General features: G+C 40.0%; 1 protein-coding gene across 1 annotated transcript in view; it reads left to right on the top strand.

Annotated features, from left to right (window-relative positions):
- The window catches only part of PRKDC (protein kinase, DNA-activated, catalytic subunit), a 4,917,417-nt gene that overhangs the window by 1,035,445 nt on the left and 3,860,437 nt on the right, over positions 1 to 21,535 (top strand). The window contains exon 13 of the mRNA XM_044065724.1: positions 11,229 to 11,388. Coding sequence (XP_043921659.1) covers positions 11,229 to 11,388 — 160 coding nt within the window. The remainder of the gene's footprint in view (positions 1 to 11,228; positions 11,389 to 21,535) is intronic.

Below are 21,535 nucleotides of genomic sequence, written 5' to 3' on the forward strand. Positions count from 1 at the left end.
ATTCTACAATGACCCCCCATTAATATTCCAAAACGTGTACGCTGATTGATCAGTGTGCACGTTGCAAATCAGACTTATACTAATGGAAAAAGGTCCGGTCGCCCGGACTTTTTCCATTAGTACAAGTCTTTTTTTACAGCAATGGAGAACGCAAGATCTCCGTTGCTTTCTACACACTGTCTTTCTATGTTAAAGGAGTTTAACATAGCGAGACAGCTTTAAAAAAAGTAACTGAGATCTTCCTTTCTCAGCTTTATTTTTTTAAAGCTGTCTCGCTATGTTAAATAGGTTTAACATAGCGAGACAGCTTTAAGAAAAGCAATGGAGATTCTCTGTTGCTTTTTTTAAAGCTGTCTCGCTATGTTAAATTCCTTTAACATAGCGAGACACTTTGTAAAAAGCAATGGAGATCTTGCTTTCTCCGTTGCTTCCACCCACAGCTCTGATGTACTGCATAAGCATACGCATGCGCAGTACATCAGAATTGCCACAGAATACCAGGCAGCTGCGGAAGGGCAGCAGGGAGGCATTATACAATGCCATTATTTAAAAGCAAGTATTTTTTTTCTTAAATGTCATTGTATAATAGCAATAACCCACTTCTGGGTATGGGTAATGCTGGATTTAACCACGGTTGTCTTTGGCCACTCGGGCTTTGCCCTTGTGACCAAACCACACCAACCGTGGGTAAATCCATACCATTACCCACACCCAGGCGTGGGTTATTGCTATATTATACCAGGCTCTGAAACTGTATTTGTTCAGGCTGATACTCTTAAGTTAGATTAGAAGGTAGATAATGTAGCATTACTTAGTGAAAGCAAAGAACCTTTGTCTTTCTTCCCAGAAAGACTCTCTAAGATCTAACAATCAAAACCTAATAGAACTGTATAAACCCACTCGTTCTCCCTGGTAAAAAATCTCATATCCTTTGCACTTGTACATGTATGGAACTCCGTACCACCATCCATCTATACTACCACAAACCTCTCTTCCTTTAAAAAATTACTTCACTCACAACTAATATCTCAGTGGGAATGCTCCTGCTCCCACCGCACATAATCTTTTCTCCTCTCTACACCTGTGCTAACACTTACTTCAGTCTCCTAATTCATATATTGGTGTAGCAGGTACTAAGTCATTAGCCAATAACTACTTAGAATTCATAACTTGTACTAGTTCACTTAAGAAATTTTATCTCTAAATGCAATATTTTTATTGGTATAGGTACTTATTGTAACCTAAAACTTTGTGGGGTTTTTTTGAGCTTTTCTCCCCAGGACTCCATTGAAAACGGGTTCTTCTTGGCCCAGTGGACTATGCTGGTAAACCAACTGCAAAATCAAAAAATAAATAAAAGTAGGTCTGCCAAGAATAGTTAATGGTGATTTGCCTAGTTATTACTGCCTGGGTACTAGTTCAGATCTCAACACAAATGCAAGCAGCTTAGGTAATCAGTGATCCTTTACTTAACCTCTCAATAAAAGCAAAATAGTACCACTAATTCCAAGTTGCTCTCTTAGTAGTAGTATTGCCCAAAGGTTACTGGGTTCAGTACAGTTACTGTAGTCTGTGGTTGGTAAACGTTATGGATAGCATGTATAGCAGCTCAATACAGCAGAAAACCAAGTTGTACAAAGATCCTAAAGAGGTTCTTGTCACATTCTTAATCGGACCAAAACAAAAAAAAACACACACAACCAAGCCAGGGAAGGTCCATATACATAGTGCCCTGTCAGAGACCATGAGGAATTTCCCTCTTCTGCTTCTGTCACCAGGAGCAAGTAATAGCATTAATCCCAAGATGGCTCCAAAGAAGTAATTTTCTGGCTTTCCAGTGTTAGGTAATCTACAGGAAGGCTAGGAAGTAATGAAAATGTCCCCCTGCAAGAAAATAAATCAGTTGCCTGTGGGTCAAGAGCATTTGCAGACTTTTAGAAGAGATGTATTCAAATGAAAAGAGTGTGCAAAAAGTAGCATATGAATGTGAGACATAACATGAATATGTTAATAATGTATTTGTGGAAATATACCACAAACCTTTGGAAAGCTTATTGCAAAAGACTTTGTGCAGAGTATCTTCAGTTTTGCCAAGGATGTCAGTCCACACAGGTGTGAACTGAAAGTGAATTATCAAACCTGTCAAGAAACTGCATGTGGAAAATGTGTTGAACAGCATGCATTTACCCGAGGTAACTGAAGTGTTAAAGGAAGGACTAGAGATGGTTTGGGGAATTGCACAGATGGAAATGACACCAGCAAAAATCATTTTTGAAGCGAGTTGACACTGACTTAAAAAATATGCTTACTGAAAAATGCTAGTGCAAAGCTAGCCTAACCAAAAATAATCAGTTTGGAAAAGTTCAGTCTTTTTTTTTTTTTTTTTTTTACTCCAAGGATGAAAGAAGTGACCAAACTTAATGCTCAAAGCTGACCAAGTAACAGCATGAAATCAGCTGAGAAGTCAGATGGCCTCTGGCGATATGAGAATCCCATTTGGGAGCAGTAAAATGCAAAGAAAGGGCAAGAGATGTAATGTCTTGTCCAGAAACGTTGGCTATGAAGAAGTTGTATAGAGTTGTATAGTCTGCATTTCACACCAAAACAACATTCTAAAGGAAGGTATAATTTTATACCCAATGTTACATTACTGGTGGAGTCAAATAAGCAGTGAATTATTCCATTTTAAAGTCCTATTATAGGTTATTCCATGTTCCATGAAATCAATCTGAGTGACACAAGTAGGGCAAGTGTCATTGGTGCATTTCTTTATATTCCCAAGAGGATGGATACCAAAGTCATATCTGACAAATAGTTCACTGTACAAAAGTAGGGATTTTGGAAAATGTATGTGCATGGGAATTCAAATACTGAATCTAGCCCACACTAACCACAGTTATATGGATAAGATGAAGAACACTATCCATTGGAAATATTGGAGTACTCCACTGCAGTGACTTGGGAGGTGATTCAAAAAGCACTACTACTAGTGGTAATCTCTAACATGGGACAGTAAACCACTGGTGGAATGTCCTATCAGATTTAGAAAGAGGTCCACTGCAGTGATTTTACGTGGTAGATAGAACTGGTGGGCATGTTCATTCAAGGCTGTACTGAATGCTAATGATGCAATTACAGGAGTGCAGCATATGCTAAGTAGCCATGTGCTGTCCCCTAGAAATGCCTTGGATAACGTATTTACACACCTGAGTGAATCACAGAATCTCTTGATGTGTAAATTAACATAAGCCAGCTGTGTTAATTAACATGGCCAAAATACCATGTTCATTTATTTCTAATGAGATTACCACATTGCACTTTTTAGTGTCTGTAAGTTTAACGGAGATTGGTAGGATGCTTATGTGTGTGGCAGCATTGTATGTCTGCAGATGTGCGAGTGGTGTCGTGTGTACCTTTGTGGTCTCAATAAGGGAGTTAGTCAAGGGGATAGATATAGTAGGTGTGCGCATGTGTGTGTATATATATTTATTTGTTAATATATGTGTTTATATGTAATATAGCTGAATGAGTGGTTCAGATGGGTTCAGGTTGCCTGCTGTTCAAGTGCTGGTTGTTTAAGGCTCCAGTTGGGAGTCCCTCCAGTGGGAGCTGCAAAGTAAAGCTCACTTCAGTTTATACGGATATAGCCTGATAATCTTGCATAGTTTCTCAACTTTTTTTGTAAATTTTTTTTTAAACAGATTTATTAATTAAGATGTAGGCATATGCACATTAAAGGAAATAAACACATTAACATGTTTTTGTTACATACGTTATACATTACATACATCATTTCTTTACAATGCTGATTTAATCCAACATTACGTAAATTGTTCAATTTCTGCCTTCTCTTAAACTTAACTCCTTCTCTTGAACCTTATTTTACATGTACTTTCCCCACAAATTCCATTTATTTTTATGCAGTTTTCTCCTTCCCTTTTTTAAAGATGCCATTTTCAGTTCTTTTATCTTTCTTACAATATTCAGTACTTCAAATACAGCTGGTTTAGATTTTGATTTCCATTTTCTCATTTTTTTTTTTTTTTTTTTTTGCAGCTAACAGAATTAAATATATTACCTTACCCATGTCTAGGCTACTCGAATCCTATATTGCAACTCAAAATAATCATTCCCTTAGTTACAGCTATTTGCTCCCCAATATTTCTGACAAAATATTCTGCAGTGAATTTTTAAAATCAGCCAGCTCATTACATTCCCAAGAACATGATTCCGGTTACCTCTTTCTTCGTAGTCGCATCTCCTACATTTGCTATCTACCTCAGGAAAGAAATCTTTGAAGTTTGGTTAGGGTATAAAAAATACCTGTGCAAGTACTTCCAAAAAAATGTAAACCTTCTGTACCTTGTTGCATAGTTGGGAGCTGTGCATATGTCTACCCATTGTTTCCTTGCAAATTGTTTATCTGGTCTCTCTTCCCAGTCTTTTCTAATGTCTTTAATTTTTATAGTTATTGTGATGAAAGGAGATACTGCCAGCACAGCTAACTGGAATTCTGTAATTATGTCATTTGTGAATATCGACATGATTTGTACAAGACACTTGTGTTACATCTGTATTAGAACTGTATGTCACAGGTATGTCAAACTGGTTTGAACAGACGTGTATGTGTTGCAAAGGTATTTTGTAAAGTGCTTGTGCTTAAAATGTGTCCATGTTGTGCCATACTGGAAGAGAACAGAAATGTATATGCACTGCTGTAACTGTTTAAATGTATATGTTAACAGAGGAAAGTGGAGGGTTAACTTCAGTCCAGCAAACTTCAGGAAAATATTTGAAATTAAATTACTTTATAGGCTAGGTCATAAAAGATGGTATCTTTCAATTTTCAATGCAACAAGAAAGAAAGTCTGTACTAGTTAGCTTTCTGTATTGTCTTTTGAGTGATGTAATTACTAGTCTTGAAAGCATGAAGGAATGCAATTGTTTTATGACTTGCATCTTGCATCTGCCAAATGTTTGAGGTCTAGTATTTTTGCAGGTGGATGTGAAATGCTACCAGCTGCCATCAATGGTCGTTTTGGCTTGGGAACTAAGAGTCAGATGACAAGAAGTGATGTCTTTCTGCAGGCTATCCAGCAGTAATATCTGAGATATTAATTTTGAGAAGTCTCTAAGTGAGACAGAATATTCTGCATTCTGTCTTGGACCTGACAACAACTAGAAGATCCATTCACCACATCTGCCTTTCTCTAATTAAGTTAACTATGGATTAGTACTCCTCTTAGATATAGTCAGGAATATAGCGAAGCTTAGTTTAGATATTTTTTTACTTCCTTTATTTGAAACCGTCCTGCAAAGTTTTAAATATTTCCTTTGGTTTTGAACTCTGTCACTGTGAATATATATTTAGTATTGTCTTGTATTATTTATTATTAAGCTTTTATTGTGGCTGATCTGTGTAGAGAGATTTAAGTTTTGAGTGCACTTGCATATTTATTTGGCGACACTGTGTGGGCGACTTGTAATAGCCTTGCTGTTGGCCAAACTACCACTTGTATTAGTATTAATATTACACAGTAAGGTTGGACACCCTTTGATAAGGGCCCTAAAGTAGCTGATAAGTAGCGACTGGAGAAGTGATAATTACCTTGTAGTTTAGGCAGAAGGGGGGCATAGCTAGTAAACCTGTGCCAGCCTTTCCCAGGTGTGTGAGTGTAAATCAAACCTTAGTGTGTGTATATCAGCTACTTGGGCAGGGACACGAAACACTGGTTGGACGGAGAGGGTGCTGGAGGTCTTGGCTTGGTTACTCAGCTGAGAGCTCAACTCTATAGCTGTGCCAGTGAGGAATCTTATTACGGAACTGGAGAAAAGGGAACCAGCCCCAGACTGACTGTCTCTGTGTGCTCTTAAGGGAAATTGCACTTAATGCAGAGAGCTGCATCTGGAAATACTGTGTGTGTGTGTTTTTGTGTGTGTGTGTGTGTACCGGTTATCTTCCCAGTGTACGTCTCCCCACAGGTGTCAGTGGTGAGGATTGAGGCTCCTTGATAATTGGTCCAATTGTGGGTCATCAGTTATCATGAACTATTTTATATGCCCTACTAATTATTCTCTTTATCACAGCATTTTATGTTCTAGATTCAGCTACAAACTCTACTAAAGCAGGTCTTTAGGATACTCCTATCCTTTTCTCTGCCTATACTCTAATATCAATCCCTAGTCGGGAAGGCAGTCTCTAACCTGCAGTACATACTTCTCCTTGGCCTCATCCCATTATATTACCTTTCCCTCTGTAGCTATTTGCTCTTAATACCCTGTTTCATTTTGACTTCCAAGATGGCTGCACATTGGGAGAGCTAGAATTAAGCTGTTACTCAATTTGAAAACAGAAACTCAGCAGATAAGGCCAGTTGACTTGTGTTGATGGGTAAATTTCAGTAAATGGCCAGTAAATGTACTGAATGGATGCCAGTTAAAAAGAAATGTGGAAGACCTGGAAAAAATCAGCAGCAAAAAGTGAGGAAGAAACACTGACTGAGCAAACTTCTGCAGCTGTTAAGCAAAAAGCAATGCAACCTCCAGACATGAATTCCAGTAACCTACAGGAGATGCAAGACAACCACACACAGACCTGGTTAAAATATACAAAAAAATTGATGGACTGTATCAACACAAACAACAAAAGGATGGAAAAAATGGAATATCCTGGTTCCTTTAACAGCTTTCTCCAGTAAATCATAGCCCTATTTTGTCTTTTTTCTGTATCCCTTTTTGCATCATCCCTATTGGCAACATTTCCTTTCTCCATTCCTATCTTGGATTAGTCCTTGGGAGTACTTTCTACAACTTTATTAATATAATCTGTATATTGGTTGTTTTCCTCAAGGATCCAAATCCAAAGTCCCTCTCTTTTATTTCTTGACCCCTGCCTCTTCATCAACATTACTTTCCACTTCAAATTTTAACCTTCTGTTTGTGTTATGTATATGAGCCTTAACTGTGTAGCTGTAAAATATCCCTTCAAACCGGGTAATACTTGTTCTATTTGGAGAATCTGCTTATTCCACATAACTTTTGCTCTCTTCTACTCCAAGATAAATTCCTTCAACTCTTTATTAATAATTTCTCAGAACTTCATTGGCTGGTAAAAATATACCTGACATATATATAAAATTATAGGGAATAAAAACATTTTACTGCATCTTACTATATATAGAAAAACAGAAAATGGAAGCTTTTGTTTATTATCTTTTGTTTAATCTCTTTCCCACATATCCCTAGCTGCTGTAACAGAAGATTTTTTTTTTCTTTTCTTTTTTTAAGCCATACTCTTAAATACCCCATATTGTGTCTCCATAAAGATGGATATTTCTGAGACAATTTTTGTGTGGATATATAGTTTATGGCTGTGGTTTAAATAAGTCAAAGATTTCCAGTATTTCTCAGCCACGCTATTTTTGCATAGCCATATTTCAGAAATGTGATTGATAGTCTCTTGTTGTTGTGTCTTTTGGCTTATCCCGGTTAGGAGTCGCCACAGCGGAACTCCAGTCCGCTAATGTTTGGTAGTGGATTTTTATGTGCCGAGTTACCAGCCCTGACGCACAACCTTCAACAAAGGCATGCCCATTCACGCATGCCTCCACACTCTAGCTGAGAATCGAACACGACAATGTCTTGCTGTGAGGCGACAACGCTACCGCAGCACTACTCTTGTGTTTTTAGTAATTTCAGTGTTGCTGGTCTTCATCCTGATAATCTTCATGTCCCAACACCAGACTCTAGGTTCAAGTCCAATGGTACTCCTGATGCTTTTAGTCAACTTCTCAGCTTTTTTTGTCTTGAGCATTTCCTTTGGAACTGCAGAAAATGTTTCACTGGCTGGGTTTTTCTGTCAGAGGAATCGGAAGCAGAATCCCCTTCTGCTTGCTGGCTCACTTTTTTGATAAACTTTATTTCCTCTTTAGCCAGGTCTGCATCCAAAAATATCTTTGATCCTCCAGAAAAAATATTCTGAAGGTAGCTGGATACAGTATCTTGAATCTCACATCCACCTCTTGACATTCCTTGATTGCTGGGAAAAAATTGCTTCCCTTCTGCATGTTGTACAGTGAACAGGGTTGGCAGATTTTTGACGGGCCAGGTAGGAACAAAAAAGAAAAAAAAAGTCTTTCACACTAAGTGAAGACCAAAAAAAAAAAAAAAATTGCTGAACATCCCGATTCCGCATTAAACACAAGTAGCTCCATGTTTGGCGATTGGCCGTATGCTGGTATACAAGCCAATCAAAACATTGCACAGACCCTCTTGTTCAATACATCAGGCAGTTCAGCATTAAACAGAAGTAGCTCCAGGACCTGTACCGATTGACTAGACAGAGGGACAGAGCTGGGAAAGATGTGCAACAGATAAGGGTGATAAAGGATAGTGAGGGAAACGTACTCACAAGTGAGGAGAGTGTGTTGAGTAGATGGAAAGCGTAATTTGAGGGGCTGATGAATGAAGAAAATGAGAGGGAGAGAAGGTTGGATGATGTGGGGATAGTGAATCAGGAAGTGAATGAGATTAGCAAGGAGGAAGTAAGGACAGCTATGAAGAGGATGAAGAATGGAAAGGCTGATGGCCCAGATGACATACCAGTAGAAGCATGGAGGTACTTAGTAGAAATGGCAGTGGAATTTTTAACCAGATTGTTTAATGAAATTTTGGAAATTCAGAGGATGCCTGAGGAGTGGAGAAAGTGTTTTGGTACCTATCTTTAAGAGTAAGGGTGATGTGCAGAGCTGCAGTAACTGCAGAGGGATAAAATTGATCAGTCACAGCTTGAAGTTATGGGAAAGAGTAGTGGAAGCTAGGTTAAGAAGGGAGGTGATTCGTGATCAGCAGTATGGTTTCATGCCAGGAAAGAGCAGTACATATGCAATGTTTGCTCTGAGAGTGTTGTTGGAGAAATACATTGAAGGTCAGAAGGAGTGGCATTGTGTCTTTGTGGACTTACAGAAAGCATATGACAAGGGTGCCTAGAGAGGAGTTGTGGTATTGTATAAGGAAGTCGGGAGTGGCAGAGAAGTATGTAAGAGTGGTACAGGATATGTACAACAGTAGTGTGACATTGGTGAGGACTGTGGTGGGAGTGACAGATACATTTAAGGTGGTGGGATTACATCCAGGATCAGCTCTGACCCCTTTCTTATTTGCAGTGGTGATGGACAGGTTGACAGATGAGATCAGACAGAAGGCCCCATAGTCTATGTTTGCAGATGACATTGTGATCTGTAGTGAGAGTAGGGAACAGGTTGAAGAGACCCTGGAGAGGTGGAGATATGCTTTAGAGAAGAGAGGAGAGGAATGAAGGTCAGCAGGGCTAAAACAGAATGTGTGTAAATGAGAGGGAGGGTAGAGGAATGGTGAGGATGCAGGGAGTAGAGTTGGTAAAGGTGGATGAGTTTAAGTACTTTGGATCAACAGTTCAGAGTAATGGTGAGTGTGGAAGAGAGGTGAAGGAGAGTACAGGCAGGGTGGAATGGGTGGAGAAGAGTATCGGGAGTGATTTGTGACAGACTGGTACCAGTAAGAGTGAAAGGGAAGGTCTACAAGAGGGTAGTGACACCAGCTATGTTATATGGGTTGGAGATGGTGGCATTGACAAAGGCAGGAGTCAGAGCTGGATGTGGCAGAGTTAAAGGTGTTAAGATTTGTGCTGGGTGTGACTAGGATGGACAGGATTAGGAATCAGTATATTAGAGGGTCAGCTCAGGTTGGACAGTTTGGAGACGAAGCAAAAGAGGCGAGATTGCATTGGTTTGGACATGTGTCGAGGAGGGATGCTGGGTATATTGGGAAAAAGATGCTAAGGATGGAGCTGCCAGGTAAGTGGAAAAGAGAAAGGCCTAAGATGAGGTTTATGGATGTGGTGAGAGAGGACATGCAGGCGGATGGTGTGAAAGAGCAAGATTCAGAGGACAGGAAGAAATGGAAACAGATGATCCACTGTGGTGACCCCTAACAGGAACAGCCGAAAGAAGATGATTAGTTCATCTGAAGAATTAGTTAAAGCATATTCTCTTTTTCTAGCCTTTTGTTATTTGAGGTGATGTATTCATTCCAATCTTTTGTTATGCAAGTTGATGCATCTCCTCTGTGTATATTTGATTTATTTTTTCCCTCTTAAGTTACTGGAAGCCATTTCTTGTACCAAAGAAACCAAACTGCTTTTTGCAGAACAGCTGCAGTTATCCCAGTCAATGTTTTTGTCTTCACCCTTTATTTTCTTTCAGGTTCTCTAAATTCCTTGTTTGCTGGTATTCGGGCAGTGTACTTACTAGCCAAATAAACCAAGTAAAAGTCAGCAAAGTTTAAAAAAAAAAAAAAAAAAAAACCTATAAACTCCAAACAGGTACCCTTGACAGGAAAGTACAGCAGTCGGTTGTTCTTTGATACAAAAATCTAAGTTTAATTCACACAAGCAGCTTCCAAGATTTAAAATCAAAGCACCCAAAGGCACATAAACACCTTTCACCAACTCAGCGTTTTTGTCTAGTTAAAACAGACTTCATCAGATGCATAAATATGTGTAGTTTGGTATGAGTCTGCATCTGATGAAGCCTTGTTTAACTAGACAAAAATGCTGAGTTGGTGAAAGGCATTTGTGCCTTTGTGTGCTTTGATTTTAAACCTTGGAAGCTGCTTGTGTGAATTAAACTTGGATTTTTGCATCAAAGAACAATTGACTGCTGTATTTTCCTGTCAAGGGTACTTGTTTGGAGCGTACGTACTAGCCAGTAATTGAATTTTACTGAAAATGACAGTTTTATTGGCTTATTTTTTCTCCGTTTCAGTTTACTGAGTAAGAGAGAGAAAATTAAGTTGTTGATCAGTGTGGAAGTACCAATTTTTTGGAAAGTTACTGCAGTTAATCAATGTGTGCAGGTTCTTGAATAGGATCAGGTATCTAATGAACAGTGATGGTTGAAAATAAGCATCAATGCACTCAGACTGATAAATGCACTTCCTTTCAGAGCAAAATGCATCATCCAGGCCACTTGCCTTGTTTTTATAGTTAATTGCATCTTTGTTTTATTTTGCTTTGTCTTTGCATGTTATAAATTGCTTTTTGTTAGGATGAAACATGTACAGTAATGTCACTGAAATGAAACTTATGCAGAACTTTTAGTTATGCAAGTTGTTTGCAGATCTAATTAAAACCTGTCATTTGGTCCAACATTTTTCTTAATAGTGAACTGTCTTACTTTAAAACTTTGCAGGGAATTACTTCCAGGGAAACATGTTGAATTTTTTCAACCATGGCTTTATGTATTTGCTCATGAGCTCATCTTGCAGTCAACCCGTCTTCCGCTGGTTAGTGGATTCTATAAGCTGCTTTCAGTTGCACTGAAGATTGGAAAGAAAGGCAAATACTTTGAAGTAAGTTGGCTACATAAGTTCATTTATCTGAACAAATAATACAGCACAAAACATCAGGATATGCTTGTGTTTTTTGTATTATAAAATCAATAAATTACCTACATTATTCCTGAAACTGTCATTTGAGATGAGGTCCAGACAGTAGATATAACTGCAGATGCTACGTCTGGATGTGCATTGAAGACTTTGTTGAAAAAATTGAAGGGTAGTTTAAAACAAAGTGGTTCTTATGCAATGAAGAGGAGTTACTAACCCCGGTCCAGGTGACCTGGGTTCTTTTATTAGACCTATATACTACAAGACGAGCCCTGCTACAATGGATAGGATTGAGTAACTGATGACAGCTCACCTATTCCCGGGGTTGGTTGTACTGGGTCATATTATGCAGTTGGAGAGATACCTGTTGAATCCGAGTTGGGATCGAGAACTTGGGGCATAAGCAGGCACTATGCATATTAACGACTGTATAGCAGTGTAGATGGGATGTGGGTGTTTGGCAGCACGCACTAGTGTCTAGTGTTATTCCTAGTATTCTATATCTTGCTTTAAAAGTGCTGGTCCTGCCAGTGCTATTGACATAGAGGGTTTCATCTTTATTTAACTGGTTACATCACTGAACTACTTGGACCTTTATCAGATTTCACTGAAAACACTATCTAATTAAGTGACTTGCTCAGATATTTGACAGATGAGAATTGTCATTACATAGTAGAACAAAATATGAAATATATTTATACATACAGATCACAAAAGCTGGTTAAGTAAAACCTCAAATTCAAAATATAAGTATTAAAATCTGTATAGGTTGATTACATCATCCCCAAAATATATACTTGTTGATTATATCATTCTAACGTTCTTTTGGTGGGGAAAGGGAGATTTTACTTTTTACCACTGTTGTGCAATATCCAAGTTAGTATGTATAATTAAGAGGGCATGTGGTGAGGGGGTTTGCCTGCCTGCAAAAAGATGCTTTCTTTTGTTTTTCAAACCAATGCTGGTTTGATGATTTTTATACGATTTTCCATTTCATCTGTTCTGGTTTGATTAACATAGTTGTATTTATATATTATATATGTATGTATGTGGTATTTATATCTTTATATATATATATATATATATATATATATATATATATATATATATATATATATATATGTGTGTGTGTGTGTGTGTATGTGTATATATATATATATATCTATATCTATATAAAATATAAAAATCATACCTCTCAACCTGGAAACATCAAAAATCTGGGCAAGGCCCATGAAAAATAGGTACAAATCTCTACACTGTTTAACATGAAATTTGCATACATAATTGCATAACCCCATCCACTCCAATGGAATTGTGGGATACCAACTTTCAAACACAAACTGAAGAACAAACAACAAAAATATGGCACCAGAGTCCCCCTGCAGCCATTCCAGTGTCCCATTATCTGGCTGTTTTGCCCCATTTGCCATAAACACTAATGTGTGCATAGTGCTTTACTTCTACCATAATTATTTGGATTTTATCTTTACATTTTATAGCACAATGCACAAACACTAATAGACATCTGCTAAGCAAAGCAATACTGTCTCGCAATGAAAAATCATAGGCACCTTGCACAGAAAATAAGAAACATACATGTGTTCTTTGATGCACCTTCCTGATTTTATTAAATTACATTCCTTGTATAATACAGCACATGTGTTAGACTTGGAGCACATTTTAAATTTATTGTTTGATCATTTTTCCACAAGGCAATGAAACAAAATGCATGAACCAATAATGACAAAATGCCCAATTCAGAACATTTCCATCATAAAATCCACACAGAATGTGTGTGTGTGTGTGTGTGTGTGTGTGTGTGTGTGTATATATATATATATATATATATATATGTGTGTGTGTGTATGTGTGTGTGTATATATATATATATATATATATATATATATATATATATATATATATATATATATATATATATATATGTATGTGTTTGTGTGTGTATGTATATGTATATATATATATAAAATGACAGCAGTGTAAGCCATAGGCATATTGCACAGCTTCTCGCACTTATTTTCAATTTCAGTTTTTTTTTTGGGGGGGGGGTGGAGCACAAAAGCCCAAAAACCAGGGACACATTTTAAGCACTGCTTGAATAATTTTAGAAAATTGCTAGAATAAAGTGCTATGTTACCACCATGCATTCCACTGCCAATGCCAAGTCTTGAACCCAGGACCTCGTGCACTACAATCAGAGCAACATACCACTATGCCAAATCAGCAGTTTCCTGAAAGACAAAGACTGAAACTTACATGGCTATCATTTAGTGAATTCAGATCTCACCTCTCACCATAGCGGTCAACCTCTTAGCACAAAAAATCTGGACAAAGCCAATAATGGGGGAATACAAGCCCAAAATAGGGACAAGTTTCAAATACTGATCTTATAAACTTACAAAATTACTAGAATAAAAGGTTGTGTTACCATTTATTTTCTGAAGAATATGAAGTCTGAAATTCAAATGCCTGTCATTATTTAGTGAATTCACTCCTTCAGTGAAAACCACAGATTTTAAGAGGAATAGAACAAAAAAATATGAGGTATAAATTCACAAGTGGTGGCAGCCAGAAATTTTTGGCTCTATTTACGGTTACAGGGTTTGAGCCTGAGTACCTCTCTAGCCACCAGGTGTATTCACCTGGGCCATTTTCACATGCACACACATTGAAATAATTATCAGACAATTGCAAAGGAGTAGAGTGATTCAAGCTGTACATCTTCTGAACTAGTTGAGAAGACGTAATCCAAATCATATGACATGCACTTCACAATTAGTTTTATTATGTACATGCTTACCATCTATCATTCTTTTCACAAGGTGATGCTGATCTGGGCAGTTATGTCCTGCAGGGGAAAGTATGAAAGAAATAGCAACGGTTCTGATATTTAAGTGGAAAATATGTAACTTTTCTTCTAAATATTGCTGAAAACAATTTAATATGATATAAAAGTATACAAACAAATTACTGAAATTCAGCAACAGTGAAACTTTATTTGGATAATAATAATGCAAAAACATATCTTTTGCACTGGATTACTTTGTCTTTCAAAATATCCACCTTTAGACATCTAAAAACTGTAGCCAAAGTGGTATTTTGTAAGAACTTTTTCATTCTGTGTTCATCTCTGACTATATATGTGGTCATTCTATATGCACAAGTTGCTATTTTATATTCTGACATTGTGGCTGATATACCAGGGAAAGTTTCAAAAGCACATATTCCAACTACATCTTTACAGACAATGAACACAACGTCAAATAGAAACAATGCAGACTGATCAGTAGCATAATGGAAAGAAATATGTGATTCAGATTACAGGCTTGTCCATAATGAGAAATAATTGATTATCATCTCACTATCATGTAGAATGTAGAATGTCAAACTGAAGAAGTTTGTGTCATTAAACCAGACGAAAAGCGCTTTATCTCAATAAATTATTCCTATTTTTTGTCCGTTTGAAGTATCGTTTTTCCTGCTCTGTTTCCATTGTTTGGTTTATCTCACTATCATGTGCCTGAATTGAACTTTAGCACTGAGACATCTGAGTGCACTAGTATTCTCCCTAGTGACGCGTGCATTGTCAGCAAAGACATTCCCCTAAATGCACACACACACACACACACACACTCGCACCCCCCCCTGAAAAGCTCTGCAACTACCACACCACCCGTTCACAAGAAGATACCTCAAACTATCTCAGTCCCCAGCCTGCTCGTAACCGTAAGCAGCTTTGCAGTTGGTCGCTATCCACCAGACATGTCATCTGCAGACTTCTCTTCCAGTAGCTAGGCTTGCTAGTATCCTGAAAGCAGCTCATAACAGAAAGCAAAGCATCCAACATAAAATAAATGTTTTCTTCAGCTCTGCAGACTTGTCTTCCAGCAGCTAGGCTATTCCAAAGCATAATTTGAATTCCAACTCCTTCCCGCTCACAACAGAAAGCAAAGCAATCAGCATAAAATAAATGTTTTCCGCTTGCTACTAACAGCTGGAAATGTGTGCACGTGAGTCCTTGAGCTCAATTCCAACAGGCTGACATAGCTGATGTCATCATGCAGGAGCACACACACACACACACACACTCAAGTGCATTGAGAATAGAAGCCCTAAGTACACAGACTACAGAACCCTCTTTAAGGCAAGCACCACAGCAAAAGTCTGACTTTTTTACAAGGCTGCAGGACAACTTTTAGTGGATGACATCAGCAGTGCATGTTGGAGAGAAGATGATGGGATGCCTGCATGGGATGATGTGTAAGCATGTGCAAGTGTCAAAATACTGTCAATTCATGGGAGTTTAAGCACTTGGGCTTCAGGCCAGTTATTTTACATTAAGAGGGTTCGTGTTCTGCACTCTTGTGGGAGGAGAGGCTGGACTCTGTCCTTCTGAACTGGGAATTTCTGGTTAAAGCTTATAGTGCCTGCATATTTGAACTGCTTCTTACTGAAATTGGTACACCTCGTTTGCTGTAGCATAGACTAGATCCAGGCCTGCTGAATCTAGCTTTGTTTGTATAACTTGAGCACTAATCCAGGCATTCTTTAAAGTATTCAGTTGTATTTATTACTGCTGGTAGTAACTTGATTAAAGTGTAGCTATCATTTCTAAGTCTTTCGGATTAAGCAGTTGGGCTTCAGACCAGTTGTTTTACATTAGGAAGGTTTGTGGCCTGCACTGTGGTGACAGGACAGGTAGCTTACATCCTTCTAAGTTGGGAACTGCTGATTGAGAGCTCAGTGTCTGTTATTCTAAAAGTGTATTAGTTCTGGTTTAAGCACTTGGGCTTCAGGCCAGTTATTTTACGTTAAGAAGGATTGCGGTCTGCACTCTTGTGGGAGGAGAGGCTGGACTCTGCCCTTCTGAGCAGGGAATTTCTGGTTAGAGGCTTATAGTGCCTGCATATTCTAACTGTTTCTTACTGAAATTGGTACACCTTGTTTGCTGTAGCATAGACTAGATCCAGGCCTGTTGAATCTAGCTTTATTTGTATGCTTGTTGTTTTATTTCCCTGAAACGCTAATTCCACCTAAAACACGGCCTTTTAGCACTTCTGTGGATCCCTAGTGATATCTGCATTGCTTACTGTACTTATTTCCTTGTTTCACTTGAAAGAAAGTTACTGTTTGTCGTTTTTGCATTTAAGTTACCTGTAGCACATTGCATTTAAGTTACCTGGCACTTGCTCACTAAAGCAATTATATGTCAGCTCTAAAAAATTAAAAGCACTACCCCTCACAAACTCCCCTTGAGTACCTTGTTCCCCATTGGCCCTTTTTTCAATTATAAAGGAATTCCCAATACTATTCTAGCATGTCCAAAGGTCAGTTGTCAATCTCCTCTCCGGTCCAGCTGGTGAATCTGGGAATCTTGAGGCAATGTTTCAACTGCCTCATGTACACAGACAACCCTCTCCTCCTCCCAACAAATTCCAACACATGTGAGAGATGCAACCATATAGCCAAACTGGAGGCTAAGCACTCTCAACTCAGTACTGGCATAACCAGTCAGGAGGAGAAGGAAACCACACTCACTACAATTCCAGTCTCACATAGACCTACCACGACAACAAACCAAACACATAAACACACAAAACATACTCGGAGGCTCTAAATAAAAATCTGCCTAAGCAGCAGAGACCTCCAAAGCAGACACCCAAGCAACCACTACCCCAAAACAAAACACGTGCAACACATAGCTCACAAAGCCAGTGTGCCGAACAGTCACAGCCCTTAAGGCTAAACAACACACCTGATACACTTGTAATAGGTGACTCTATCGTCAGGCACACTGACGTCCCGCTCACCAGGCTGAACAAGGAGAAGGTCACGGTGAGCTGCCTGTCGGCGCTAGGATCCGCCACATAACACAAGCACTCAGGTCACTCCAAGGCAAGTACAAATATGACTCAGTCATTGTCCATACTGGTGTGAATGACCTGAGACGTACCTCCCTGGACTACATGAAAAGAGACATAGAGGAGCTCTCTGAGCATGTAGCCCAGGCCGGTATGACCCTGACCTTGAGTAGCATCTTACCCTCACCAAGAATGATGCCACAATATGAAGACAAGATGATCAATTTCAACAATTGGCTTAAGTGTTGGTGTCATTCAAAGGGGATCCAATGCCTATCAGCCTGGGATGACATGCTCGACAAGCCACGATGCTTCGCTAGGGACGGCTTGCACCTGTCACCCCTGGGCTTTCGGATATTGGCAAAGGCTCTTGCTACCCCCATAGTGCCTTTTTAGGCAAGGCTCAAAAGACAAACCCACCTCCATAGGTATCACAAGGGATAAGAAACTAAGTGTAATGCTACTCAACGCCAGAAGTCTAAACCTCAAGATGCATGCACTTGAAACTCTCCTTAGCATGGAGAACATCGATATCTGTGTAGTAACAGAAACCTGGTTCAAGGCTCCCGAGAGCACCCCAGCACTACCAGGTTATACCTCATACCATGCTTTTCAGCCCAAAACTTGGAACGAACCACAAAAGGAGGGGGAGTATCAATATTCGTCAAAGATACCCACACCTCCAGGTTGGTGGCACAGCACGAAGCATCAGAGACTATCCATGTGCAACTAACTGTGGGTAAAACTGCCTTCCAGTTTATAGCCTGCTACAGACCACCCTCCCAAACACAGGAACCCCACTTGGCCTTCCTGAGAATACTGGAAAATATGAAGGTCTCTCCAAACACCATTATATTGGGCGACTTCAACTACCCAAACATAGACTGGGAGCATTACTCTAGCTCCAACACCCTAGCCCAAAGGTTCCTAGAATTTATAAACTCAAATGGTATGGAACAACGTGTTACCACTCCCACAAGAGGGGAAAACATACTGGACCTGATCATCACCAACATGGGGACACTATGCTCCAGACCAGAAGTGTATCCCTCACTGATAAAATCAGACCATAAACTAATCTCACTGGATATTCACATCCCGACCCCACCCCCTGCCCAGAAAACCACAGTGAAAAACTTCTCTAAAGCAAATTTCACACGCCTCAAAACCGAGGCGAAATCCTTCAAAGCCCCCAGGCCTGTAGAAAATACTGCTCAGACCACAGAATTCTTTATACACGCATTCTATGAACACCTTCAGGAATGCATGGATCATGCAATCCCAAATAAAACCAAGACCCAATCCTCCAAAGGCAGATGTCCTGTCTGGTGGACCCCAGCCATAAACAAACTATACAATAGAAGGAGGAAGCTACTACATGATAGAGCAAAATCCCAAAAAGGGAAGGCATCTCTGATCAGTATTAGCAAAAAACTATGGGCACTCATAAAATCGTCTAAGGCCAGCTTCGAGAGAAAAATTGCACAGGATACTAAGGATAATCACAAGGCTTTCTTTAGTTATATTAGGAACCTGGGTGGGAATTCCCAGATATGCTCAGAATTAGTCCAAAATGACAAAAATACACCGAGCCCACAGACATTGGCAACATCCGAGCTGACAGGTTCAGTGCCAACTTTTCCCCTCTCCCCCCACCAAAAGGGCAAATATCTATCGCAACAGAGTGCTGCCCCTGACATCTCAGATGCTCAGGTAAGAGCCGCCTCTCCAAAGCAAAAACACAGCATCAATGGGACCAGATGGTGTCCTGGCTGCGTCCTACATGAACTCCAAGAAGAGCTAAACCCAAACATAAAACTACTGTTCAATCTTAGCCTTACTACAGGATATGTACCCAAAGAGTGGCGTACAGCAACAGTGGTCCCTCTCCACAAAGGTGGTGCCTCAAAGGATCCTGGAAACTATCGCCCCATAAGCCTGCCTGACTAGCTTGGTCTGCAAAGCTATGGAAAGGATCATCATGGACCTCATAAATAAAGATATTGGGGACCTACAGACACTGGATCCTACCCAGTTTGGCTTTAAGGGCAGATCCTGCTTCTTAAACCTGGTCAATTTCTTTGAAACCGTCACCAAGGCCATTGACGGGGGGAAGGTGGTCCACACAGCCTACCTGGACCTCGCAAAAGCCTTCGATACAATACCCCACTGGCATTATAGATAAGCTCACCAGCTTAAATATAAACTCCTATGTCACTAGATGGGTTGCAAACTGGCTCAAGGACAGAACCCACATGGTTAGAATTGCTGGAGCCATGTCAGACTCCAAACCAGTTACAAGTGGCGTCCCACAAGGCTCAGTCCTGGGACCTCTCTTGTTCGGTATATATTTCTCGGTACAGGCCAACACGGAAGGACTGTGGCTGACCAAGTTCGCAGATGACTGCAAACTGGGTGCCATAATCAACTCTCCAGCCGACACAAGCATCCTCCAAAAGGGCCTCATAGAAACAGACAACTGGTGCCAGAGCTGTGGCCTCAAGCTAAACGCCAAAAAGTGTATAGTCATCCCCTTTGGCAAAACAAAGTGCCTCACAAATTACCACATAGGTGGTAATCCATTAAGTACAGAAGAAGTCATTAGGGACCTGGGGACCCAAGTTGATAGCAATCTCTCATTTGACAACCACGTGGCCAAAGTGGTTAGAAAAACATTTTATATAGCCCACCTAATCATGAAGGGATTCACATCTAGATCAGGGAGGTCATCGTACCACTTTACTCATCCCTCATCAGGCCCTTAACTGAGTACAATGCCCTTTTGGGATGTACCTTACCAGACACCTGCAGCATCTGGAAAGACCCCAAAAGTACCTCACCAAGAGGATCAAAGGGCTCAAACAGATGCCATATGCTGCCCGGTTAAAGAAACTCCAGCTCTACTCAGTGGCATACCGCCTGCTCAGAGGCGATCTATGCCTGACGTATAAAGCCATGTCCAACCCAGAATTAATGGACATGCTGCACCTCAGAAAATCCAATCCCATCGAGCTACGCCGAGAGACTTGAACCTCAGCACTGAAATAAATAGGACATGCTGGAGGGACAGATTCATAACCCAGAGGCTCCCTTCACTCTGGAATAAAATCCCAGTCCAGGTTAGGCAGAGTCCCACATTGACTCTCTTCAAGAGGAATCTTGATGAGTGGATGGAAGATCGTAGGTTTACCCCGGCTATCACTTCTGTGTCACTGTTAGACAGAGGCACAGTATACTAACCTCAAAAAAAGGCTTAGCAAAATTAATTTAAAATGGGTGGCGAAAGCCAAACACACTCTGGCTAGGCTTATAAATGCCCTAGGGCAGATAGCCTAGTATGAACCTATGAACCTATGATTGGAGCGGTAACTGTAGGATTCGCACTTATGTTCTTTTGGCTAGACGCATACGTACACAGTTGACTGTAGTGAGAACAATAACCCCCACCTAAGTACTAAGGCTACAGAGCTCAGTAATTTATGCAAGCGCCATGGCACAAGTCTGACTTTTACAAGGCTGCAGGACAACTTGTAGGTGATGACATCAGCACTGGGTGTAGGAGAGGAGAAGATGGGAGGCCTGCATAAGTTCATAGCTTCTTAGGTTCATAGGAGGTTGCTAGGCTTATGGCCCTAGGGTCTTTACAAGCCAAGCCCTGTAAAAATGCAAGTACCCATATTGAGCATAGTTAGATGTTCATTGTTAGCAGAGCAGTTTTCCGATCAACACTTCCTGCCCCATCCATGAAGGAGATAGGTGCTACCCCTGAGGTGAATGTATAGTCACCTATCCAGTTGTCAAGGTTGCGCACTGTCCCACATGCAGTGGAAGCCTGTTGCAAAGGAGTGGCAATCACTGGGAGATGCATCTATCTCTCCAACATGTTCTATTTGTCGCAGGCTAGTCTAAGATCACTGGAGCAAGTTATTCTGGTCTCATTTGATTTGTGGATGTCCAGCATTTCCAGTAGGGCAGGGTCTGAGACTGCTTTGTAGGCCAGGCATAGGTCGCCTCTCAGCAGCCTGTATGATACTGAGTACAGTGACAGGTCTTTCAGTTTTTCCATATGTGTTATGTTTTGGAGTCCCTAGATTCTCCTGGTCAGAAACCTGTGTTTTCTCCAGTTGCTTCAGGTGTCTGGTGAGGTACATACAGAAGGGAGCATTGTACTCGATTAGTGGACTGACAATGGTTTAGTACAGTGGAACTATGACTTCCCTGATCTTGGATGT

Source organism: Protopterus annectens, chromosome 3.part0 (genome assembly GCF_019279795.1).
Source record: "Protopterus annectens isolate FY-2018-M chromosome 3.part0, PAN1.0, whole genome shotgun sequence".
Taxonomy (NCBI): domain Eukaryota; kingdom Metazoa; phylum Chordata; order Ceratodontiformes; family Protopteridae; genus Protopterus; species Protopterus annectens.